We start from the raw sequence: 27,967 nt of genomic DNA, 5'->3' as shown, positions 1-27,967 counted from the left end.
TGGGGTACCGTTACTCATTTATTGTATCGTAAAATAGTGGAGGATGCACAATGGGATTCAGTTTGATTGTCTACCACTGTGCATTTCTTGTATTAGTAGTTTTTGTGTCCAACTTTGTTCTTTCAGTTTTTCATGTATATTTAATGTAGTTTTTTTTTTTCCTTAATGGAAAGCTGTTGCTCCAAAATCCTTTAGAATAGGGGGGGAAATGATGCATCTGTCAAGTATTATCCATTATTTGACCCAAATTTGGTATGTGTATGTGAGGTCACAAGATGTAATGGCAAGCAAAGTTTTATCCAAATTTAATCTAGTTTTCGCATGTGAAAGCAGTATTAATACAACATTTAACATCTTACATCTTCTTACATTTTTACAGTGCATCCAGAAAGTATTCACAAGTTTTCACTTTTTCCACATGCAATGTTACATCTTTATTCCAAAATGGAATAAATTCATTATTCCCCTCAAGAGTCGACACACCCCACGATGACAATGAGAAAATATTTTTTACATTTTTGCTAATTTGTTCCAAATAAAATAATATAAAACTATAAAATAAAACAAAGAAATGACATCACTAGAAATGCAGAATTTAGAGTGGGAAAAATATGTGTTATCCATTTTGGGAAAAGCTGTTACATGAGGAATAAGCTAAGTGCTGTGAATAGTTTCCGGATATGTCTGACAAATGATCATTTTGATCCATTTATGTCAGGTTGTATTACATTTTCTGGTGAATTAAGCATGTTCGGAAGTCTTGAACGGTTGCAATTTATCTTCTTCAGCAAACTTTCAGCAAATAATGTTGTACGTCAAATACATAACTCCATTCATTTTTAAGCACATCTGACCCAAGATGCCCAAAGTAGTTCAATTCAAAAGTTCAATGAGCACAGCTTCCTATTGTCATTTGGTTGGTACTGTATGTTTTTTGACAGGCATAAAACCTCAATTTGCATTGTGTTTATTAATTGTATGACAATAGTTTTCAAACTCCTTTTTGTAGCTGACAGCCACCAACGAAAAAGCCTCTGTGTCTAGCTTTTCCTCTTAGTTTTGTCTTTTTATTCACAGTCACAACGTTAAGAAAGCTTCTTTTCAAGTCAAATTGTCGGTCCCTGGCAACATGCGAGGAGAGCAAAAATAGTCCCACACAAGGAGGAAGGGTAGCGGTTATGGGGGGGTAGCATGCTCGGTGTAATCTGTCACTCCGTGCTGCTCATTAGTAGGAAAAGACCATCGTTTATCTTTTTTTTCCTGCACCACATTTGGCGAACAGTTGTTCCCTTGTCTTTTGGGAGGAGTGGGCGATGTGTGTGTAAGGTGCTCGTCTTCTGCCTGCAAGAACACACACACATATCATCAGAGCACAATTGTAAATAAAACAACACTTTAGTGCACACCATATTTAACAGAATCTCCAACCGGGAAGCTGTTAAACACCCACCAGATAACTATAGGGACCTGTATTTACATCGAACACCAACCATCAGAATTCCCCCATATTATCAAACACAGAGACCAATATACTTCATATTCCGTTTTATTATTTTTACTTGAGGGGCAGCCACAGTGCTTTTGAAATACAGTGGTGCCTTGAGATACGAGTGACCCAACTTAGAATTTATTCGAGATACATGCTGTACAGCTGATTTTTTTGCTCTGATTTGCGGGCGCAAACTTGAGATATGAGCACTTTATGGTGACAGTAAACTCAGTTCTACTCACTTCACAGTAAGCAGCATTTCGGCAAATAGTGAACATTTCCTAAAAAAAAAAAGTATTAATTCCACTCCCATTTGAAATGTACTGTCAAACTAAACATAAAACAAAGAGAATTACTTGAGTTTTTAAAACAAGCAAACTAACCTTGAGACCGGCCCGCTAGCTTAATGCTAACATGAGTGGAAAATGGCACTGACATCCTAAGCATCAACAGTCACGATTTTACAACCCTTTAAGCAATGGATATTGCTAAGAGTGCACCTCGGGCGGGCATGAGTGAGCCGACAGCCCACTATAAAAACAATACATCCATCATTCACAAGCTCACAGAGCGCGCATCTCAGGCAGCCGATGTCATTCCATCCATCCATTTTCTGAGCCGCTTCTCCTCACTAGGGTCGCGGGCGTGCTGGAGCCTATCCCAGCTATCATCGGGCAGGAGGCGGGGTACACCCTGAACTGGTTGCCAGCCAATAGCAGGGCACATACAAACAAACAACCATTCGCACTCACAGTCACACCTACGGGCAATTTAGAGTATCCAATTAACGCATGTTTTTGGGATGTGGGAGGAAACCGGAGTGCCCGGAGAAAACCCACGCCGGCACGGGGAGAACATGCAAACTCCACACAGGCGGGGCCGGGGATTGAACCCGGGTCCTCAGAACTGTGAGGCTGACGCTCTAACCAGTCGGCCACCGTGCTGCCGCCGATGTCATTGATGTTGATTTTATTCTTGCGTTTTAACACAAATTAGTTTCTGTTTCCAACTTTCCCCATCTTAAAGTACGTTGCAACTTGCCATACTAGGGTAACAGTACGTTGCTACTTATGATGTTGCCATGGCTCGGTGGTAACACAACCACGTTGAGACACAGAAAACCTTAGTTCAAATCCTGGTCACGGACAATAACAACCAAGAGAGTCCAGGCAAAACGCTATATCCCCATTCCAACTGAATATGTATGGCTGACTGCCTTACTTGAAATGATTGTGCCTGCAGTACCAACGTTTTACCAATAGAAAAACATATAATACACTCTGAAGGGCGTTTGATTAAGTAGAATAGCGGTATATGTGGGTGTCTGTATGGATGGTGGCTTGTATGGTGCCGGCGGAGCTTCAAAGAGATACCTGTGTCGACCTATTTTTTAAGTCCACTTATCTGAGGAAGTCAATTTTTATTTTTATTTCCCCCAGCCCTACAGACAGATAATATAACGATACTCACACGCAAATATTCTTATTCTACGAGTATTACTGCAGCTTACTGAGTAGTAGTATCCTACAGTAGAAGAATAAATCTAGTCTTCTTAATTTGTGTCTGCATGACTGTATTATACAGTACTGCCTCCTCGTGGCCAAGGCAGGCACACCAGAAGGCGCAGCACACTGAAGTTACTGGATCAAAGAGTTTGTACAAAATGATTTAATACTGTTTCCATTCATTATTCTATTGAATTGTTATCAGTCTGTTTTTATAAAGTACAGTATTACAGAGTGCTATTTTTCCTTATTAAAAAAAAGACGGGAAAAAATTTGCATTCATTTCAATGAGGAAAGAGGATTTCAGCGCATGGTCACAGAACAAATGAAACTTGTATCTTACAGTACCACCGTACTTTGAAAATGGGAGGTTCACACTTGGTAGCAATCGCTTCACACCAAAACAGCAGACTTCCTGTGTCTTTTCAGGCATGGGTTTTGAGACTTTTTTGTGTGTCTACTAATGATAGACTGACCTACCAAATTTCATGCTGCTCAGGGAAAATCACTTCGGGGGCCAAATGCCATGCGGCACTACCAGGCCAATTTGTGGGGCGACTAAAGAGAATGGAAAAGCACTAGCAGTATATTAGGCCCAAATTTGGAAGCAATTGGACTAAATCTCGAGTAACAATTTGTCTTTGAAGGACCCCTGCAAATGACCAAAATTACTCATTCAATGACTTTGATTTCATGGCGGCAACGATCCTTCATGCGTTGACTGATGCCGGCCTCTTGCGTTAAAGCAGCACCGCTGTGAGAGACGCTAAAGGACATGTCGCTGTCCTCAGACAGCAGAGCCAACGCAGATGGATGACGCTGCCACCGTTTTAATAATGGGTCTGGATATAGAGGAGGACTGCTGTAAGTGATAAGAGTACATCTCCTGTCAGGCCACATTGAGCACGTGTGTATTTTTAGAACATGATTCCACCAAGCGATCCACTTCTGTTCATCTCAACACACTTGGTAAGTGTGGGGAACTGAAGAATTGCCGGATTAATAGGTAGTAACAGAGGTGTAACTACCTACTTACACTACCATACCTTACCAACTCTATGTTGCCTTGCCTTACCTTACTGACCCTAACCCACCCTACCTGACTTACTCTACATATCCTACCTTGCCTTATCTAGCCTACCCTACCTTACATACCCTATCTTACCTACTGTACATAACTATGTACCTATCCTACGAACTCTATCCTACCGACCTAACCTATGTTACCTTAGTACCCTATTCATATATATACACACAAACGCACACAAATACACAGTGCCATGAAAAACTATTGGCCCCCCTTCTCAAATTCCTAGATTTTTGCATAAGATAATCAAACAAATGTAAATATCACGTGCATGCATTCTTCGTCGTGCAACAAGACAATGACCCAAAACACACTGCCAACAAAAGTGGAAGGTCTTAAACTGGCCAAGTCAATCACCAGATAGTAACCCAATAGAGCACGCATTTTACCTCCTGAAGAGGAGACTGAAGGGAGAAACCACCAGAAACAAACAAGAACTGAAAGAGGGTGCATTAAAGGCCTGGAAAAGTAATGAAGAATGCAACAGTCTGGTGAAGTCAACGGGTTGCAGCCTTGATGCAGTTATGGCAAGTAAGGGTTATGCCACCAAATATCCATCCATCCATCCATTTTCTGAGCCGCTTCTCCTCACTAGGGTCGCAGGCGCGCTGGAGCCTATCCCAGCTATCATCGGACAGGAGGCGGGGTACACCCTGAACTGGTTGCCAGCCAATCGCAGGGCACATACAAACAAACAACCATTCGCACTCACATTCACACCTGCGGGCAATTTAGAGTTGTCAATTAACCTACCACGCATGTCTTTGGGATGTGGGAGGAAACAGAAGTGCCCGGAGAAAACCCACGCAGGCACAGGGAGAACATGCAAACTCCACACAGGCGGGGCTGGGGATTGAACCCCGGTCCTCAGAACTGTGAGGCAGACGCTCTAACCAGTCGACCACCGTGCCGCCATGCCACCGAATATTAAATGTTATTCATTTTACGTTAATTTAATTATGTCTGTTCCAATACTTTTCCTCACTTGAAAAGTGGGTGGCTTCTAACAAATGGTGCTCTGTCCTGAGTTGTTTAACACATCTATATGTAAATACCATGAAATGAAAGCTGGAATTCTGAACTTCTGCGATTGGCTGGCAACCAGTTCAGGGTGTACCCCCGCCTCCTGCCCAATGATAGGCTCCAGCACTCCCGCGACCCGTGTGAGGATGAGCGGCTCAGAGAATGGATGGATGGATGAATTTTGAACATTTGTCTCATTCATCTTTTGATCTGAAACCCAAATGTCTTCAGTATTCAACAAAAACAAAGGAATTTAACATGCCATTCCCAAACTTTTGGAGGGGACTGTATTTATGTGCTGTCAATACATTTACAAATTTTACTGATGAATCACACAATTTCCTATCATTTTAGATTATCGTGATTTATTTCCTAGTCGTTTGCAACATTCAGAAAATGTTGCGCACATGCCTCAGCGTAGTGTCACTCCTATGTTTTACTCACGGTAAGCACAAATGACTACAGAGTGCATTCTTCGTCTAAGTGCGCTGTGAACACCAAGTAGTAATCATTGTTCACAGAAGTCAAGTGGTCACCTGTGAGAGCGATTGCCGCTGCGTCCTCAAGAATCTTCCTCCGTCGAGCCCTCTCGTTGTCATACAAAGTGTGTTTTCTTGACTCGAGGGTGGATTGTAATGGGTATCTCCCAATGTCACTCGAAAAATCCCTCGCAATCTGTCGTCTTCAACTATGTTAATTGGTCGGCTGTTTTTCACTATCCCCATAACCAAGGAATCGATGACCTTCTCACTCACAGGTTTAATTATCTGCCCACGAGCACCACACTCCAGCAGCATAGATTGGCAAGGCACTGAAGAGGTAACTTCAGCAAGGTGTTTTGCTCTTGGCTGATACACCAAAGACATACTGGTATAACTTCTATGATATTTGAATTAGGAGTACTGCAAAGTACTCAAATTACTTCACTATATATTTCTCCAAAAAGCTGTCGAGCAACTTTTTAAAGTGGAACTTTCCGTTATAGGTCAGCCAACACAGGAAGTTGATACAACTGTGTTAACTGCATGAATTTCTTTTAACACGTTACATAATATAATCTCCAAAATTAACGCATTAACTTTGTCCATTAGGGTTGGGACTCGATTAAAAAAAATAAATCTAATTACGTAGAGGCTTTGTAATTAATTGATCTCGATTAATCGCATTTTAATTGTATAACAATATTTGTACTAAAAAACTAATTTTTTTTGTTTCAGTTGATTTTTGTGTAGGACTGAATCAAATAATTGACACAGGCCGGAATATTGTTAGTGCTGCATTTAGAAATGCATTTGATTTCAATACAATACAGTAGAAAAACAAATAGAAGATACCTCTGGCCAAAATTAAACAAACGTAAAGTTAAAGTGCCATTTTAAGAGTTTTTTTCAGAACAACATTGGTCTTAAATGGTTTCTGCGTGGCAGTTGAAAAGTTGAATCACATTTCTCTGCATATACAGGTGCATCTCAATAAATTTGAATTAGAAAACTTCATCTCTTTCTGTAGGTCAATTTGAAAACTCAAATAGATACACTACACAGAGTAAACTATTCTGTTTTTGTTATTTTGATGATTTTACCCTATAGCTAATGAAAACCCACATTTTACCATCTCTAAGAAATTAGAATGTTACATAAGAGACAGTGAAAAAGTTGAATTGGCCTTCTGAAAAGTATTTTCTTGAGTTGAATCAATCTGTATAATTTATAGTTTTATAGTTTCACTCTTGAAATGCACTGCTGAAATACGATGAACTCTCCTACAATATTCAAATTTAATGAGGTGCAATTGTATGTAGAGCACATTTTTTTGCGCTCACTGCGACAAGCTTTGCAGATAGGAACAGACTTGATACACCAGAGTGCAGTAGTAAGGACACGGCTAAGCAACATGCCTACAGTGGGGAGTAAGTGGGGTTATTACAGTGGGGCAAAAAAGTATTTAGTCAGCCACCAATTCTGCAAGTTCTCCCACTTAAAAAGATGAGTGAGACAAAATGAGAAAAAAAAAAACAGAAAATCACATTGTCTGATTTTTAAAGAATTTATTAGCAAATTATGGTGGAAAATACATATTTGGTTACCTACAAACAAGCAAGATTTCTGGCTCTCACAGACCTGTAACCTCTTCTTTAGTGAATGACCTGCATAGAGCTGGGACCAAATTAACAAAGGCTACCATCAGTAACACACTACGCCGCCAGGGACTCAAATCCTGCAGTACCAGACGTGTCTCCCTGCTTAAGACAGTACATGTCCAGGCCTGCCTGAAGTTTGCAAGAGAGCATTTGGATGATCCAAGAGGATTGGGAGAATGTCATATGGTCAGATGAAACCAAAATAGAACTTTTTGGTAAAAACTCAACTTGTCATGTTTGGAGGAGAAAGAATGCTGAGTTGCATCCAAAGAACACCATACCTACTTTGAAGCATGGGGGTGGAAACATCATGCTTTGGGGCTGTTTTTCTGCATTGGGACCAGGACGACTGATCCGTGTAAAGGAAAGAATGAATGGGGCTATGTATCGTGAGATTTTGAGTGAAAACCTCCTTCCATCAGCAAGGGCATTGAAGATGAAACGTGGCTGGGTCTTTCAGCATGACAATGATCCCAAACACACCGCCCGGGCAACGAAGGAGTGTCTTCGTAAGAAGCATTTCAAGGTCCTGGAGTGGCCAAGCCAGTCTCCAGATCTCAACCCCATAGAGAATCTTTGGAGGACATTGAAAGTCTGTGTTGCCCAGCCCCAGCCCCAAAACATCACTGCTCGAGAGGAGATCTGCGTGGAGGAATGGGCCAAAATACCAGGAACAGTGTGTGAAAACCTTGTGAAGATGTTTGACCTATGGCATTGCCAGCAAAGGGTATATGACAAAGTATTGAGATGAACTTTTGTTATTGACCAAATACTTATTTTCCACCATAATTTGCTAATAAATTCTTTAAAAATCAAACAATAATTTTCTGGATATTTTTTTTTCCTCATTATGTCTCTCATAGGTGAGGTGTATACCTATGATGAAAATTACAGGCCTCTCTCATCTTTTTAAGTGGGAGAACTTGCACAATTGGTGGCTGACTGAATACTTTTTTGCCCCACTGTATGTTCCCATAAAATGCAAGGCATGTGTAGTACTTTGAAAATAAGTCATAACTTGCTCATTTCTCAACCAATTTTCACAAGGTTTGCTTTTCAGACTCAGAATCATCTTTATTTGCCAAGTATGTCCAAAAAACACACAAGGAATTTGTCTCCGGTATTTGGAGCCGCTCTCGTATGACAACAGACAGTCAATTTACAGAACACTTTGGAGACAGAAAGACATTGACAAAAAAAAAAACAGTCACTGAGCAGTAAAGGGTTGCTAGTTATCTGGTAATGCCGGTACATTTTATTTTTTTCTTTTTTTTGACAATTGTGCAAAAAGATGCAGAGTCCTCTAGCACTCAGAGCAGTTCGAATGACTAATATTGCAATAGTCCGGTGCAAAGACCATTGCGCAAAGGGCGCTGACACTTCAAGGAGTGTATGCGGTTTAAAGTGACGAGTAGTGCGATAATCTGGGACAATGTTGGTTGTGCAAATGTTACAGATACTCCTCAATCAGTGTGCAAATGGAGCAGATGCTACTCTGGCATGAGTGGCCAGTATATGCAAATAGTGCAGCATGGCGAGACAACTGCAGTGAGTGCACGAGTAATACATAATTGGCCCCACAGAAATGTGACAACGAACTCAAGTAAAAAAATTGCCAGCATGTTGTAATGGAATTGTAGGTCAGGTGTTTAAGAAGTTGATCGCAAGAGGGAAGAAGCTGTTGGAATGTCTACTAGTTCTAGTTTGCATTGATCGGTAGCGCCTACCTGAGGGAAGGAGCTGGAAGAGCAGGTGACCGGGGTGCGGAGGGTCCGAGAGGATTTTGCACGCCCTTGTCTTAGTTCTGGCAGCGTGCAAGTCCTCAATGGTGGGTAGGGGGGTACCGACAATCCTTTCAGCAATTTTGATTGTCCGTTGCAGTCGGAGTTTGTCCTTTTTTGTAGCAGCACCAAACCAGACTGTGATGGAAGAACACAGCACTGATTCGATGACTGCTGTGTAAAACTGTCTCAGCAGCTCCGGTGGCAGGCCGTGCTTTCTCAGAAGCCGCAGGAAGTACATCCTCTGCTGGGCCTTTTTGAGGACGGAGTTGATGTTGGTCGCTCACTTCAGGTCCTGAGAGTCTGTGATTCCCAGGAACTTGTAGGTCTCGACAGTTGACACAAGGCAGCTGGACAACGTGAGGCGCAGCTGTGGCGAAGGATGCCTCCTGAAGTCCACGATCATCTCTACAGTCTTGAGCGTGTTCAGCTCCAGGTTGTGTCGGCCGCACCACAGCTCCAGCTCCTTTTTTGTCAAAGTCAAACGATGTGCTATTAATAAAGCAATTTTGAAAAGACACAAAAATCTTACCTATGAAGTTCCTTCGTTGTAATTGCACGGTGTCATGTGCAACCGTTTGCAGCACAGTGTGCAGGAATCCATGTTAGTTTTTTCCTGGTGTCCACAAAAATGGAATGCGCTGACACTTTGTCCCCCTCCCCACCCAGAGCTTTGGGTCACGGCAGGAACTACTTGAGTGTCCTATTCATGCATGTCGCAAGGAGTGTCGGGGTATTCCTATAATACAATCTGGGAGCACTACTTGAAGACCGTTTCGTTTGTTAACACAAAATCAAACACACCTCTTATTCATTGGGAATTAAATGCCTCTCCTTCATGGCCATCCAGTCACCATATTTCCTATAAAGAGCCAGGCGTCTTTGTCAAAGGACAGCGTGCTCTCCCACCCCCCAACAACAACAACAAAAACTGTCAAACGGCTATGAAGTGAGCTACAAAGCAGAGTGGTGCTCCACTTTAAAGACTCAAAATGGAAGCAGCGTGGACAGATGGAGCAGACTCATTACCGCCGAGAAGCCTTAAACTCCAAAATTAGAATGAGAGAGACGGAATCTCTTCAAGTGTGTGTATAGTGTATGTGTGTGTTTGTGAGATGTAGAGAGTGACAGGCAGAACTGTAGCGCTTGATTAGTTTCCTGTTCACTTATTAGCATTCAGATTAGCCGCATTGAAGAACATCTGCAAGCGTCTCTCTCTCTCTCCCCCTCTCTCTCTCGCACTCACTCACTCGCTCCCTCTACAGCCATTGCCTCTTCTTGTCAATCATCCGCCTCCTCCTTTGTCTTCACCTCTCTGGCCAACGTCTTCCTCGTCCTACTCTTCATTTTGCTTCAGTCTGTCAGTCAAAGTTGCCATTCTGTCTGAGCATGTTTACATGAAGCCTTTCAGTGTACATATCCACAGGAGAATTTGAATCTGGGGCTGAGCTTGGTATAAGACAGCTGATACAATAATGATACAGTAGATCAAAAAACACTGTTTGCAAGGAGTTGTCATTCACATTGTGCTCTCTTATTTAGCCAGCCTGACAGACATTTGGATAATTTTTTCCCATAGAAAATAATTGAAGTAGTCTGTTCCAGGATCACAACCATCTTAAAAACCTTTATTAACTGAATACTTGTTTTTTTTACAGTTCTATTCAAAATAGTGTTACAATTTTTTTAAAAGAAGTTAATAACTGTTGATATTCAAAACTGTTTATGGAATGAAATAATAATTGTGCTTAATTTAGAAGGAAACGATGAGTTGGAAGCGGTGCCTGCGTCACTTCCGGGTTATCGTAATTTTAAATTACAGCGTTATAAATCAAGATATTTGATATATATGAGGAGCACCACGTCATATTTTTACAAGTTTAACTTGAGGCGAAATGACGACAAACCTTTTTAATCAGTCTCATCGGAAGGTGGCTACATTTTAGAAACTTTGAGTTCTAGAGGTTTCACACACATAATCAATGCAAGTGGTGAATTTTATAGAAAATTTTAGAATAAAAAGGTGTTTCTACAGGATAAAACACAGACAAACACAAAACAAACAAGATACAGACGAACATTGGCGAAGGAAGGGATTTGTGACGTGAGATGAGCAGAATGGGCGTGTAGTGAATGCGTATAGCTGAGGACTTCTGGTCTCATTAATATAAACCCAAATATGCAGTAATCCGTACTTTTAGTAGACCGCAATGTTGGACTTACGTGTCTTGAACACGTTTGAGGCAGGCGAGTCAGGCTCCCGAGTGTTCGGCCGGTCCGCTCCGGGAACAGGTGGATTCGACGGAAGGGAGGAAGGATAAAAAGGAGGAAAAGCAGGAGGCCAACGAGATTCCCAGGCAGGACGTCTCTCGGTTGTCTCTGTTTGCCAGACGTTCGGAGCGGGCGCGTTGTGTCCGCCTCCGTCCCCTCGGACTGAGTTCTGGCCCCTAAGCAGGGTGGCTCGGAGCGCTTGCAGGAAGCTGCAGCTGGGGATCATCCGATGTGTCCTTGCCAACTCGGGTGAGGTGGGCGTCCGGCCTGGCCCGGTCGTCGGCGAGTTGGTCGGGGTGACCAAAGGAAGACTTCTCCACCAAAACTCCCAAAAGCTTTTTTTTTTTTTTTTTTTTTTTTTTATCCCAGCTCTGGGCCCTTTTATGGCCGGAGCGGGTCATAAAGGGGGGGTTATTTTTCCATTTTAGGATTATTTTGTGGTTTAAAACCAGTGGAATAAAATCTCAATTATTGGATTTAAGATAACGAGACCATCTCCTCACCCTCCATTGTTCCACGCTCATCCTCTTTTATACCTGTAATAACTGTTTCAAATGTTGTGTGGTGTGGAGAACATTACATCTGGTTCAGTTAACAACATATTCAACATTAGCCATTCAAGTTTGCAGCAATACAGTCACTAGTGGCGTTCATGTAAAGTTCTTAAAATATTAACTACCAGTCGAGTCACAGACTGTCTTATGAACGCATGTTTGTAGTGTCGTTCCGTCGCCCGTGGGTGTCGCTGTTGCCTGTTCCAAGTGGTGGTACTCAACAGAGTGGAGGCGCCTTTGTTGGTGTGATCCTTCGACTGGCGGGGAGTTAATTAACTTAGCGTCCAGGGGCGAAGTCGGCATCCTTGGGTCTCCGCTTTGAAGTGCCAGGCAGCCGTGATTCACTTATCGTCGGCATGGCAGAGTAAGACACAGACATTTGTCTGTGTCTTGTTGAAGATAGTTTATGGTGTTGATCCGATAGAGTCTGCGTGTGACTCTGGACTTAACGTCTACCGCGGCGGTAGTGCGAGGCTGGGGTGCCGGGTTGCATCTTTTGCGTGGCATGTCCGCTACACACTCATCTGAAGAAATATGTTCCATGACTGAGCAAGACCGTTCGAGGCTATACGAAACTGAAAAATTCCATACTTATGACTGAAGTAGACTATAGCACATGATACATAACCTAACCTAACTTCTTTTAGACTGTACGAAAGCACTTAACTATACTGTATTAAACTCCACTAAACCGGACTGCACTGTTTTGTGTGTGGGCGTGTGTGAATTATTTCCAGGCCTGCTCACCATTTTTGGCACTCCTTAATTTTTTTGCATAACCTATATATTATCTTCAGAAATAAAGATTGTGATGCGGGTGTATGGCTCAGCGCCTGTACATAGGGAGGGTAGCCTCCCTCCGCCTTCGGGTGGGTGGACGGGTCCTGACTGTTGTTTTTGCCTGTGCACCAAACAGAACTTCAGAGTACCCACCCTTTTTGGTGTCCTTGAGGGGGTGCTGGAGAGCGCACCCGCTGGCTACTCCATCATTCTTCTGGGGGAATTCAATGCTCATGTGGGCAATAACAGTGAGGCCTGGAAGGGCGTGATTGGGAGGAACGGCCCCCCCAATCAGAACCCGAGTGGTGTTCTGTTATTGGACTTCTGTGCTCACCACGGATTGTCCATAACGAACACCATGTTCGAGCATAAGGGTGTTCACACGTGCACTTGGCACTAGGACACCCTAGGTCGCAGTTCGGTGATCGACTTTGTGGTCGTGTCATCGGACACGCGGCCGCATGTCTTGGACACTCGGGTGAAGAGACGGGCGGAGCTGTCTACTGATCACCACCTAGTGGTGAGGTGGCTCCGATGGCTTCCCATGAGGAAGCAGAATCTGGGGTCTCTGAGGCGGGCTTTCCTATCTCTGGGGTGGAGGTCACTGTGGTGGTTAAAAAGCACCTCGGTGGCAAGGCCCCGGGGGTGGGTGAGATTCGCCCGGAGTTCCTAAAGGCTCTGGATGTTGTGTGGCTGTCCTGGTTGACACGGCTCCACAAGATCGCGTGGACATCGGGGACAGTGCCTCTGGATTGGCAGACTGGTGTGCTGGGGGACCGGAGGGTGTGTTCCAACTACAGGGGGATCACACTCCTTAGCCTCCCCGGTAAGGTCTATTCAGGGATTCTGGAGAGAAGGGTCGATTCTCAGATTCAGGAGGAGCAATGGGGTTTTCGTCCTGGCCGTGGAACAGTGGACCGGCTCTACACCCTCGGCAGGGTCCTCGAGGGTACATGGGAGTTCGCGCAACCAGTCTGTTGACTGCTAGCTAATTTCAGCATTTGATCACAGGAGGGATTTACCTTCAAATACTGAATATTCACCCACGCCGTAGTAACACATACAGACAGGTAATATAATAATACTCACGGGCATATATTCTTCCTAATCTGTGAAAAACGAGTTTATTTAAATTATAATTTGACTTACTTCTTCTACTCATTTTTATTTTATTTTTTTTAACCTTACAGTAAACAAGTAGTTTCATGCATGCACTGGACCACACCGCCACTAAGAGTCCAAGGCGTGCACAGCAGGAACATCAGATAGTCATTGACTGTATAAAAAGACACGTGTTTTCTTTTTTTCTATCATTGTGACATGAGATCAGACTAAACCTTTCATGATTTAGGTCAATTAAGATTACAAAATATTTATATTTGTTAATTGCCAGAATAATGAAAGGATATTTTTTTTAGACACACATGATAGACAATAGAAACATTGGCACGTTTTTAGCAATGCCTGTATATTTTTCTTTGTTTTTTTTATTTCTATTATTTCAATATATTATTATATACTATTATTATACTTGTTCTTTTAAGTTATATTTAAAGTTTAGCTTTCGTAATTAACTACCAAGTTGTAAAATAAATTACTAATCATGTTTATTAATTGTGATTTCAATATCAATCAAAAGAATCACCCAGCCCTTAGTATAGTGTCCCCCATCACACTGTGCAGGCCAGCAGCACCTGCAAAGCAAACCCAAACAAACATGTCAGATCATATATCAAAATATACAGCTAATCCATATGAACGGTATCGGCAGATCTCACTCATGAATGATCGGTATCAGAATCGGCAGCATAAAACCATGATCGGAGCACCCGTACTACTGAATTGTAATTTTGACTTTTGAGATCCTATTAAGGCGGCACGGTGACCGACTGGTTAGCGCGTCTGCCTCACAGTTCTGAGGACCGGGGTTCAATCCCCGGTCCCGCCTGTGTGGAGTTTGCATGTTCTCCCCGTGCCTCCGTGGGTTTTCTCCGGGAACTCCGGTTTCCTCCCACATCCCAAAAACATGCGTGGTAGGTTGATTGAAAACTCTAAATTGCCCGTAGGTGTGAATCTGAGTGCGAATGGTTGTTTGTGTGTGTGTGTGCCCTGCGATTGGCTGGCAACCAGTTCAGGGTGTACCCCGCCTACTGCCCGATGATAGCTGGGATAGGTTCCAGCACTCCCGCGACCCTAGTGAGGATAAGCGTCTCAGAAGATGGATGGATGCGATCTGATTTATCTGATTGAATAGACTTGTTTCGTGTACTGCGTTTGAAAACAAAATCGGTAAACGCTAATTAAGTCATAGACAGATATATTTGACGATGCCACGTTGAAATCTCATATAATTTGATACAGGTTGCAACTGCATCCGCCATTACAAGGGTAATGCGTTAAAAAATAACAAATAGTGAATAATTTATAATTTATAATTATGATTGTAGTGTAATCATTATGTTGTACAATTGAACAGTATGCAGAATTATGTTTATCCTATTACAATGTACTTTGATAACTGTCCCGCGGTAATGTTCTTGACAAAATATGTAATAATATAATATAATAAAATATAATATAATATAATATGGAAATTCAGACAAATTGTTCTGTGTGAAGTGGATTTCTTGGTTGGCAGCTCTACACTTAACACCCCAATTCCAATGAAGTTGGGACGTTGTGTTCAACATAAATAAAAACAGAATACAATAATTTGCAAATCATGGTCAACCTATATTTAATTGAATACACTACAAAGACAAGCTATTTAATGTTCAAACTGATCAACTTTATTGTTTTTAGCAAATAATCATTATCTTGAAATTTTATGGATGCAACTAGTTCCAAAAATGCTGGGACATGGTCATGTTTACCACTGTGTTACATCACCTTTTCCTTTAACAACATTCAGTAAACATTTGGGAACTGAGGACACTAATTGTTGAAGCTTTGTAGGTGGAATTCTTTCCCATTCTTGCATGATGTACAGCCTCAGCTGTTCAACAGTCCGGAGTCTCCGTTGTCGTATTTTACGCTTCATAATGCGCCACACATTTTCAATGGGAGACAGGTCTGGACTGCAGGCAGGACAGTCTAGTACCCGCACTCTTTTACTACGAAGCCATGCTGTTGTAACATGTGCAGAATGTGGTTTGGCATTGTCTTGCTGAAATAAGCAGAGGCGTGAAAAAGCCGTTGCTTGGATGGCAGCATATGTTTCTCCAAAACCTGTATGTACCTTTCAGCATTAATGGTGCCTTCACAGATGTGTAAGTTACCCGTGCCATTGGCACTAACACAGCCCCATTCCATCACAGATGCTGGCTTTTGAACTTTGCGTCCATAACAGTCCGGATGATTCTTTTCTTCTTTGGCCCGGTGGACACGACGTCCACAATTTCCAAAAACAATATGCAATGTGGACTCGTCGGACCACAGAACACTTTTCATCAGTCCATCTAAGATGAGCTCGAGCCCAAAGAAGCCGGCGGCGTTTCTGGGTGTTGTTGATAAATGGCTTTTGCTTTCCGTAGTAGAGTTTCAAGTTGCACTTACGGATGTAGCGCCAAACTGTATTTACCGACATTGGTTTTCTGAAGTGTTCCTGAGGCCATGTGGTGATATTCTTTCCACATTGATGCCGGTTTTTGATGCAGTGCCGCCTGAGGGATCAAAGGTCACGGGCATTCAATGTTGGTTTTCGGCCTTGCCGCTTACATGCAGTGATTTCTCCAGATTCTCTGAACCTTTCGATGATATTATGGACCATAGATGATGAAATCCCTAAATTCCTTGCAATTGTACGTTGAGGAACACCTGTTCCCAATTAGCCTGTTCACCTGTGGGATGTTCCAAACAGGTGTTTGATGAGCATTTCTCAACTTTCTCAGTCTTTTTTGCCACCTCTCCCACCTGCCACCTTTTTTGGAACGTGTTGCAGCCATAAAATTCTAAGTTAATGATTATTTGCTAAAAACAATAAAGTTTATCAGTTTGAACATTAAATATGTTGTCTTATCGTGTATTCAATTAAATTTAGGTTGAACATGATTTGCAAATCATTGTATTCTGTTTTTATTTGTTTAACACAACGTCCCAACTTCATTGGAATTGGGGTTGTAAGTAGTCCATAAAAAATATTAATTACAAATATATCTTTGCTCATATATTTAAGCCAGTGTCGTATTTTGACAGGCAAAACAATTAAATGCTCTTCCATTAGATGGCAGAAGGTACAATAAACCTGTGTATATACCTGTTACCATTCATAGAGCAGAATAAGTAATGGCTTCCAGAATGTTTATCAACTCTGTGTTCTATTTGACAGTCCCAGATTTCGCACTGTGTAAGTAAATGTTTGAGTACATTGAGACGAGATTGTCATTTTTTTCAGTTTTAATACTTTGTGTGAAATTTTTGTTTGGTGGTGTTCCGTGAGATTTTTGTAATGTAAAGTGGGCGATGGCTTAATATTGATTGGACTAGGCAATTCTAGGCTATGCAAGATTAAACCGGTCCATAATTGACAAAACTAGATTGGACTACTAAACCAGACTGGAGTTCGACTATATTGGACTGGACTTGACTCATCTAGGCTATACTAGGCTAAACCAGTTCATAGGGTGGACTACATCAGCATAAACTGTCATCCACAAACAGCACTCAGCTGCTACATTGTTATGCTTGCGCGCATGTTTGTCTGTGTGCATGCGTGTGTTACCCTGCATGCTCGTAGCCACTAGCGCTGACACAGCATGTCATGGCCCTCTGTCAAGGTCTGCTCCTCACTTTGTGTGTGTGTGTGTGTGTGTGTGTGGGTGTGTGTGTGTGTGTGTGTGTGTGTGTGTGCGTGTGCGTGCGTGCGTGCGTGCGTGTGTGTGTGATGTCATGTGACCTGACAGTGCAGCCCAGCCGATGCACAGGTGAGGTCCGAGTCAATAAAAGCCAACCATAGCGAGTTTAAAAAAGACACGCACAGAGTCTGCACATTTTACTTAGCACGCTTTGACCAAGAGCTAATTTTAGTATGAGCTATTTCATAAGCACACAAAAAAATAGGAGCCCATTGCAATACTATTGCTAACCAAAACAGCAGCACCTTGCAATGCACGTAAACAGTGTATCAGGTGAATTACATGCCTGCTTTTAATTATTAATATGGATTATTTATACTAAAAACAATTGGTTGTGGCAATCACAGAGAACCTCACAATACAATATATTTGTGATACTTTTGCAATGATACAGTGATCATGAAATAGTCATGAATATTGGTAATGATAAGATTGTGATACATCATGATATGGATGAAACGGCAAAATCTTTATTGATGATTAAAGAATGTTGTCACAAGACAAGCAACACAGAAAAAATTAGCACTGGTGAACTATTTTTAGAACAGTCCCGCGGGCTACTTGTGTGCTGCTTGCGGGCTACCTGGTGCCTGCGAGCACCACGTTGGTGACCCCCGCACTCAGATATTGATATTTAATATAGCTGTTTCATAAGACTTAGTTATCCAATACACCGTGATGATATTTGATAGTTATAGCATAAGACATTATAATGCAATTCACCATGATGCCAATATTTGATAGAGTTGTATCAGTAATTTATCTTAAGAGATAACGATACAACATGGTATAATTATTTGATCCACTTTTATTAATACTGCATTGTAAGAGATTGCAATGCGATGCACCGTGATATCTTGAAACTGTACAGTCGCCAACCCAAACAGACCCGCTGAGTCCCACCTTAATGCTTATAGCACTCCCTCCCTCCTGCCAGCCGAGTTGCGCCACAGATGTGCTACACAAGCGAAATGGGAATGCGTTTGATCACAGGAGACGGCGACGAGGTGCTCAGTGCTGGTACACGTTGAGTTATTTCCAGGAGCACTCGCTTGTTACGTGTCAGCTTGGGACTGAAGCGTGTACAACAAAAGCAGGCTGGCAAAAGAAAAAGGAGGAGGAGCACTCGTTTTGAGCTCCCTCACTATTCTGCGCACAGTGTCAGTCATGCCTGAACACTGCAGACTTTGTCTTGACTCACAGAAGCCTTTTTCTTCGTCTTGACTTCTCCAAATCTTGGTCTGGGTCTCCTCAAAGACTTGATCTTGGCTTCTCAAAGTCAAACTCTTGGTCTCAACTCCTCAAAATCTTTGTCTTGACTTGGTCTCGATTCTAAGCCTTGGTTTTGAAATGGTGTCAAATCCTCAAAAACGCTTGGTCTTGACTTGATCTCGACTTGGCCTTGATTACTTGGCCTTGATTTGGTGTTGATTCCTTAAAGTCTTAATATTGACATAGACTCAACTTCCTAAAGACTCGGTCTTCTCAAAAGAAGAAGAAGATGGGGCGCTCGTTCTGAGCTTCTTGAAGGTCATGCCCACACACAATATTAAACTCAACTTCACACACATGCCTCCTGCAGCCATAGCATGCACACCAAATTGTATTTGTATGAATGAACACTCTTGATGAAATTATACATGTAGTATTCCTCAAGGATGTGTTATTTTAATGTATCTAATGCAACACACACACATGTACAGACAGCAAATCTGTAGGGTCTCTCTATTGGGCGTAAGTCAGATTTGATCAAGAATTTAAAAAAAGCAGTCAAAACCAGTCAAGACCAAGACTTTGAAAAGTTGAGACCAAGACGTGCAGGAGGCAAGACCAAAGTAAGACCAACTCTTTGAGAAGTTGAGACCAAGACATTGAGGAGTTGTGACCAAGTCAAGACCAAGACTTTGAGGAGTGCAGACCAAGTCAACACCAAGACTCTGAGAATGGCACAAACTGTCTCTAAGATCTCTTTAGGATTCATGCTCCTTCTGAATGATAACAGACCTTAAAGAGAGTGCTAATGAATTACTCACCCTGGTATTACATTAATTAATTAATGTATGTATTATTTAATACTATTTACCACTCAACTGTACAGAGTAGCACTTTGATCAAAGGAAGTGTTGAGTACAAAACAGACTTTTAAGCCAGAGGGGAGTTCATGTAAGTGGACAAAAAAAAGAAGTAAAGAAGCATCATGGACCGAGAGTGGGCTACAATCAACAGTATTCAGCAGTTGTTTTTTTTAGCTGTAAAGAGATCAAAGCCCAGGGTGGTGCACTCAAGGAGCAGCCCAAATTAACAAAATGGACAAAATGACCTGACATTATAGTTGTTTGTCCAATTTATTCCACACTTCACTGTTGTTTCACACAGTCACATATCGTGCAACCAGAAGTATTCACAGCACTTCACTTTTACCACATTTTGTTGTTACGGCCTAGTTTTTAAAAAATATATATATTAAATTTTAACCACAACACCCAATCATGACATGATTTGGAAAGGCACACCTCTCGATATAATGTTCCGGAGTCCGAACACAAACTAAGCATGAAGTCAAAGAATTTTTTTAATAAGTCTGCAAGCATTGTCAAAAATGTTTTGTTTGTTTTGTTTTCATCATGGGGTGTTGCGTATATAAATGTAAAGGGGGAAAAGAATGTAATCCATTTTGGAATATGGCTGTAACATAACATGCTGTGAATACTTTCCAGATTCTCTATACATCTCTCTGCACTGTATCTTCATTGGAGTTGCAAATTTTTTTGGTTTGGTAATTCATTGTCATTCCAATAAAAACACTTCCATGCTTGGAACAAAATTGTTTAGTGAGGGCCGGGTAGTCATCAGCAATAGATAATAAAATAGTGCAATTACCAAAATACAGAGCAAAGGTAGTGCACCATTGGTAAAGTCAATAGTGCACCAAAGGTAAAGTAAAACAAAAAGAGTAGTCGCATTCTGCAGAGTGTTGCACATTCAGTGATGTTTTATATGCAGTTGTGTGCAAAGATATGAGGTAGGTGGGTGGGATTTAGTTTACAAAACTACCCATGCTAATTTATGTGAGTACACGTTCTCAGGAATATATATAATAGTTAAACAGTGTAGAACATGCTTGTGAACGTATTACGCAGCATTGGCTGTTTGTGTGTGTGCGCGTGTGTCTCTCTCTGTTGACATTCAGAGTGCAGTAGTAGTAGACGTAGTAGGGAAGAAACTATTCCTCAGGCGCATTGTCCTGCTTTGGATGCCCCGCAGCCTGCTCCCTGATGGAAGCGAGCAAACAGTCTGTGTGGTGGGTGTGTGGAGTCTTTCCTGATGCAAGTGGACCTCTTCTTGCATCTGGAAGGGAAGACGTCAGTGGTGGAAGGAAGGCTGCTCCCGACAACCTTTTGTGCCGCTTTAACCACCCTGTGCAGAGCTGACTTATCTGCCACTGAGCAGCTACTGTACCGTGCCACACAATGATGCTGTAACAGAGCACTCTACACCACATATCTGTAGAACTGCCTGAGGACTGAGCCCCTCAATCGAGCGTATCTTAGAAAGTAAATGCGCCGGCGTGCCTTCTTAACCAAACCGAATGGGTTGCTCCAGATGAGGTCATGGTTGAGTTGGATCCCCATATACTTGAAACTGGAGACCACTTCCAGAGTTGCTGTTCAGGGTAGGAGGTCGATATTTGTTTCTCCTGAAGTCCACGATCATCTCCTTGCTTTTCTTACCATTGATGCAGAGGCTGTTGTTTCTGCACAAGCTCTCCAGGTGTTCCATCTCTCTCCTGTATGCAGATTCATCTCCATTAGTGATGCATTGTACTACAGCTGCGTAACCCACAAACCTAACGATGTGCCAGTTGGGGGTTTTGGCTGAGCCATCATAAGGCAGCATAGTGAAGTGAAGGGGGCTCTGCATACAGCCCTGAGGAGAGCCAGTGATGACGGAGAAGAAAATTCTGAAGATTCTTAGTCGGTGGTCGGTTGGTTAGGAAGTCCTGCACCCAGTTGCAAAAGGAGGGCCTCAGTCCTGATGTGTGTAGTTTTTCCACCAGTGTGTGCGGGATGATGGTGTTGATAGCTTACTCTCCAGATGTGTGAAGAAGGCGCTGACCACTGAAGCGATGGTGTCCTCGTGGAGCAATTCTTCCTTCATGCATATTAGTGAGGGTCTTTAAATGCTAGAAAAGTTGCCAAAATACTGGGGCTGGAGAAGCTGCTGCACCACTGTATGCCACCATCCTTGATGTATGAAGCAGGTTGCAACTGTTCCCCGCACACCAGAATAAAGCTAACAAATGGGCAGATAAATACGATGCTGCACAATTTTCCATTTTAGACGACTGTGTAGCTTTTTGAATCACTATGGAAAGGTTCTTCCCCATTCCAGAATCAAAATTGTATGCTCCAGTCAAATACATCATCGTTTGTGAACCAGGAAGTAGCCAGTACGAAGCTCCACTGTGTTTTCACATATATATTTCACAATTTCTCTACTTTTGAATCACAATGATGACTGTGTGGTACGGTCCATATTGGTCTTTGATTAATCAAGTCAAGTCCGATCCAGAAGACCTGTTCTGAACAGGAGTGCCTCTTCCAGACCTGATTAATCGAGTGTGGCGCTTCATTTAGCTCGACTGTGGCATGCCAATCATGGCGACCTCGACACAGGACCTTATTAGCATCCTAATAAAATCACCTCAACTCTAATGACTGATTAGCAATCCAGCTGATCTTGTGACACACACCATGTACTGTAATGTAATTATTTTAATTTGTGCTTGTTTGTCACCCTCCCTGTTTGTCGTCTTCACAATCATCCATCGCACATACAGTCTGTGTATAGTGTACTTATGGATGATGTGTTCCTTTAAATTAGTTATTGTATTTGTGTGCCATCTGTCCTCTGCAGTGCTCAGTGGCCTCTGCTCCAACGCCTGTCCTGGAAACATTAAGGTAATGGCATGATCACATCCTTGTTCGGCCACAACGGGAATTTTAGTGTTGCGATGTGAAGAGTCTTCATAAGTAAAATTTTGGGAAAACAGAAATTTTTTTAGTACCAAAGTACATTGTTATACGTATCTAAAGTGGCGGTCAATCAGTGTTTCTACCATATATATATATATGTGGTATGTATGGGTATGTAAAGTATACCCACTGTTCAAATGCCAGGTTTTTGTGATGTAAAAATGAGACCAACATAAATATTTTTGAGACTTTTTCAACCAATAATGTGACCTAACATATATCCAGTAACTCAAAATGAAATAAAACAATTTAATATTTTAGAGAGGGGAAGTAAAAATAAATAACTGAGATAGTAGTTGCACAAGTGTGCGCACACTCCTATAACCGGGGATTTAGCTGTGTTCAGAATGAACTGATCACATTCAAACTCATGTTAAATGGAAGCGCACACCAGCCACTAGTGTTGTCACAAGACCAAAATTTTGACTTTGATACTATACCTGCAGTGAGGTCTTTAGCTAGTAGGAAGGAGCTTTAGAACAAGCCTTGCAGACCGACTTTTCTGTGTCCTCCTGGCACGTCGTGCCTGTTGGCCATGTAAGCAATATAATTCCAGATAATGTCTTGTTTCTACGTGAGGATGTCTGCAAGAGAACAAGAATTTGCAGCCACTTCTGTTTGCTGTCTGTGTATTTGTCCGACTTGGACACCGATACGCTGGGCCTTTTGACAGAGTTGGAGCGCTGTTGTTCTCCCCCCAAACCCCCCGCCCCACCCTAAAATACCATTACAAATGATGATACCCAATAATTTTTGCCCTAAAAATCACGGTTCGTTTTTGTTACCGCCACTTTGTGCAGCTTTATCTGCCACCATTTAAAAGTGCCTCTGATTAACAATCAATAATGTTCAGATCTCCTAGATAGCTTTTCCTGACATGTTTAAAGTCACCTTACAGCAGAAGACATGGTCCACATCAGCGGGATCTCTTGTTCAAAAGTATCAGTCAGGAAAAGGGTACAAAATAATTTCCAATATAAAGTAAGTGTTTCTGAGGATAGCATGACATATGCCTCATGTCATAGCTTACACAATATGATCATCATCATAATAAAATTGCATTTCAGTTTCTTTTTGCATGAGAAGCGTTTCTGCATGTGGCCTCAGGTGTTTGTAGTGTACACATGCATCTTTATTATCCTCCAGAGAAACAGGCACACACACACACATGCATGTACACACACATACACACGCATAGAAATAGACCGGTGTATCCTCTTTGTGTCCAAACTTTCAATTGAATGCTTTTGTGTTGATAAAGACTGCCTCATTTGTCTTAAGTGTGCTGACATTTTAACATGCTTACAAGTACAGCGGTACCTTGACTTATGAGTTCAATTAATTCCTTGACCAAGTTCATAACGCAAATCACTTGTGTGTGTGTGTATATATATATATATATATATATATATATATATATACAAGTGACAATGTGTGTGCGTGCATGCACAGAAGCGATGCACAGTAAGTCAAAATGGCAGCACCTGTGGGCAGCATTGCAGCGCTTGTCAGAATGAAGTAAGACATATTTCATGTTTTTGATTCAAATGCGAAAATTCTGGTTCAGGATTTGTTTTTTCATTGGGATTAGTGAGTCAATCCACTACTAATAAGTAAAGAAAATATTAAGTATTCATGCACGTCACTTTTTAAATACAGAGCTGCCATATTTTTTTTAACTTTTTTTAGTCCATATGCACAAATAAGTTATTATTAGGAATTATTTAGTTTTTGTTACAATTTCCAAGAGGAAATAAACATTTAGGTTAAGATGCACTTTACCTTTCAATTGTTTATACACAACTGTCATGTTGTTTACTTTTGTACTCCATATGCACAAATAGGTTATTCATTCATTCATTCATCTTCCATTCCGTTCATCCTCACTAGGGTCGCGGGCGTGCTGGAGCCTCTCCCAGCAATCTTCAGGCGAGAGGCGGGGTACACCCTGAACCGGTCGCCAGCCAATCGCAGGGCACATATAAACTAACAACCATTCGCGCACACATGCACACCTAAGGGCAATTTAGAGTCTTCAATCACCCTACCATGCATGTTTTTGGGATGTGGGAGGAAACAGGAGTGCCCGGAGAAAACCCACGTAGCCACACAGGCGGGGCCGTTATGTGCAATTATTTATTTTCAGATCTTTTATTGCTTAAAAAATTTGACATATGACATATTTTTATATGGAATCAAAAATAAATACTTCAAAATTTGCTCTAAATTATTTTTGTATTTCTACTTGTTATTGAGTTGATATCAGAGCATTGAAATCAATATCAAATCAAATCAAATCGAATTGCAACCTAAAGAATCAATATTGAATCGAATTGCAACCTAAAAAAATTGAAATCAAATCGAATCGTGAAGTTCTTTACAATGCCCACCGTAATATATATATATATATATATATATATATATATATATATATATATATATATATCGTATCGCTAAGGTTTGTTTTTCTGTTCCGAAATTATTTCTTAGCTTTTCCCGATAGCTGCCAGCTTGCTTTCCTCTCACCAAATATGTCACCACTTCTCCCAGCATTTGTGTTGCTGTCCCTGTCACTCGACTTGTCAAAGCGCTAGGAAGGTTGCCGGCGGCTGTTTGTGCTCGTCGTCGCCACCATCCATCACCTTCTCCGTCTTTATTGTTTTCCTCTTGGTCACATCTCCTCGTCTTCCTATTCTTCTTGTTTGTAGCATTTTGACAACATTTTGATGCGTAATCATGTAATAAAACTGTAAAAAAAAGTTACCTTTTTTTTTTTTTTTTGCTTGCAGCCGTTCGGCGTTAACCAGCCGGGCCCGTACGTCATGTACACCACAGTGGACTCCAACGGCTACCTGAAGAACGCCTCAGGTCAGTAGCTTACATCCAGATTCAGGTGGGAAGAAACTAGCTGATTATTTGTTTTTCCTGCTATGAGGCGAGTATAAAGCAGTGGGGGGAAACAAAAGTGCTCCTCAAGCCCTTCCCACTGCAATGCAAATGAGAGGATATCAACTCTAACCCTATCGCACATTTGGGTGGGATAGTGCACTAAAAGTAGAGCTGTAAAGTACTTGAATCACCCCTAATACGAATCTTTGTACTGAATCAGGAATCACAAGTCTGAGGTTCCATGACCCCAAATCTTATTCGGTTATTTCAGATAACTTACTCAAGTTAGAAAACTTGTGTGGAAAAACCGCAGACTGTAATGATTTTACTGTCTTGAGTTGGGGGATCCCCCGAAACATAATAGACTCAGTTAATTCTGATTTATCGCCTCAATGACTGTAGTTAAAGTCCTTGAAGTCTTGATTTTCAACTGTATTTTTAAGTGGCTTCGGAGGACAGTTTTCACTGACAAGTGGGATGCGGTTTTTTTTCAGCCATGTTCTCTACTGCAGTTTGTCGAGTGCTCTAAACGGAAAAAAATGAAACATTAGCCATCTCTTATCTCCATTGTACTTCACTTCCATTAGTCACATAAGGATCCTGCAAGTAGCTTTGGTGTGATAAAATGCTTTCTTATTTCATGCTGGGTTGTGTTGGAAACATTGTGTCTAACCTTCTCTGAAGTCTCTAAAGCTTCTTATTTATTTATGTTTTTTTATTTTCCTCATTCCTCAAAGTTATCCTTTTTTGAGACAGCACCTTCTCGTTGCATCAGGAGGAAGACAGCATGCGGGAGGATAGCCGATTTGTCCGCCTTGTAGTGATTGTTCCCTTTATGTTCTCACCAGGGCCGACTTCCACGAGCAATGTAGGCCACCATTTTTTAAAACCGTGATGTAACCTATGCAGTGACCCGCTGTCACAAGAAGCCACGTTTAAAAAGGCCCCAAGACATGATGACAGAATGCACGTATGATGGGAGGGGATCTTAGTGTTAGCTGCTGTAAACGAAGTGACATTTTACTACACTGGCAAGCCAGTGGGGTGAGATATACCTGTCTATTGTTGGTGTTGTTGTATTGCTCCTGTTGTTGTGTTTATTCTTTTTGGACATACGAATGGTTATGTGTTAGCTTTTATGAAAGAGTCACTGTGGAAGTGTGCCTTTAAAGCTGCTACCAGCAATGCCATTAGCCGTATCGTTGTCATTATCAGTGGTAGTATTTGTAGGAGTAACAACAGTAGAGTGTACCCTGGATTAGGGACCAAGAGCTGCTGTGACGAGAAACAAATGCACGAATAGTAGACGCCCCCCGAAATTTTTTATAATTGCCTATAGTAATAGTTCAATCCCTAAATATACCCAATTTATGATACCAAAACACTTTAAAGTACCTGTAAAGTGAAATTATAGCTTTGTTTCTAAATACATTGTACATGTTTGAAATAAGTACAGAAAACATGCAAAGACCGAGAAATAGAAAGGAGTGGGTAATAATATCGATTCATCAATGCATTGCAATTCCTCCCCCCGTAATTCAGTGTCGATGCATCAAATCCTCTGAATCGATTCACCTCCTGGCCAGTGAGAGCGTAGTATAGCTTTTGGTGCGCTGAGATTGTGATTGATGATCAATACCAAAGATTTCCTTTCTGATACGATCCTGCAAATACAGTCCCTCAAATGACTGAAGTATGAAAAGTATCAACATTTCATTTTGAGAGCCGATATTCTGGCATCAAAGGCATCGAACGTACCCGGCTGTCAAACTCCTGAAGTTTGCAGATGACACCACTGTCATCGGCCTCATCAAGGACGGTGACGATTCTGCGTATCGACAGGAAGTGGAGCAGCTGGAGCTGTGGTGTGGCCGACACAACCTGGAGCTGAACACGGTCAAGACTGTAGAGATGATCGTGGACTTCATGAGGCATCCTTTGCCACAGCTGCCCCTCACGCTGTCCAGCTGCCTGGTGTCAACTATCGAGACCTTCAAGTTCCTGAGAATTACAGTCTCTCAGGACCTGAAATGGGCGATCAACATCAACTCCGTCCTCAAAAAGGCCCAGCAGAGGATGTACTTCCTGCGGCTTCTGAGAAAGCACAGCCTGCCACAGAAGCGGCTGAGGCAGTTCTACACAGCGGTCATCGAGTCAGTCCTGTGTTCTCCCATCACAGTCTGGTTTGGTGCTGCTACAAAAAAAGACAAACTCCGACTGCAACAGACAATCAAAACTGCTGAAAGGATTGTCGGTACACCCCTACCCACCCTTGAGGACTTGCACGCTGCCAGAACTAAGACAAGAGCATGGAAAATCCTCTCTGACCCTCCACATCCCGGTCACTGGCTCTTCCGGCTCCTTCCCTCTGGTAGGCGCTACCAATCAATGCAAACTAGAACTAGCAGACTTTCCAACAGCTTCTTAAACAGCTAATTTACAATTCCATTGCAATATGCTGCCAATTACTTTTGCCTGAGTTTGTTGTCACATTTCTGTCGGGCGACTTATACTACTACTTGTGCACTCACTGTAGTTGTCTCGCCACGCTGCATTATT

At 41.9% G+C, this 27,967-nt stretch overlaps 1 protein-coding gene across 2 annotated transcripts in view; it reads left to right on the top strand.

Annotated features, from left to right (window-relative positions):
- itfg1 (integrin alpha FG-GAP repeat containing 1) overlaps positions 1–27,967 on the top strand; it is a 260,953-nt gene that overhangs the window by 190,271 nt on the left and 42,715 nt on the right. For both annotated transcript variants that reach the window (XM_061765219.1, XM_061765228.1), the window contains exons 13-14: positions 22,401–22,444; positions 25,309–25,387. In XM_061765219.1, coding sequence (XP_061621203.1) covers positions 22,401–22,444; positions 25,309–25,387 — 123 coding nt within the window. The remainder of the gene's footprint in view (positions 1–22,400; positions 22,445–25,308; positions 25,388–27,967) is intronic.

This window comes from Phyllopteryx taeniolatus, chromosome 2 (assembly GCF_024500385.1).
Source record: "Phyllopteryx taeniolatus isolate TA_2022b chromosome 2, UOR_Ptae_1.2, whole genome shotgun sequence".
NCBI lineage: Eukaryota > Metazoa > Chordata > Actinopteri > Syngnathiformes > Syngnathidae > Phyllopteryx > Phyllopteryx taeniolatus.
Note: the sequence above shows the minus strand (reverse complement) of the source record. Positions and strands in the feature narration are given on the sequence as shown.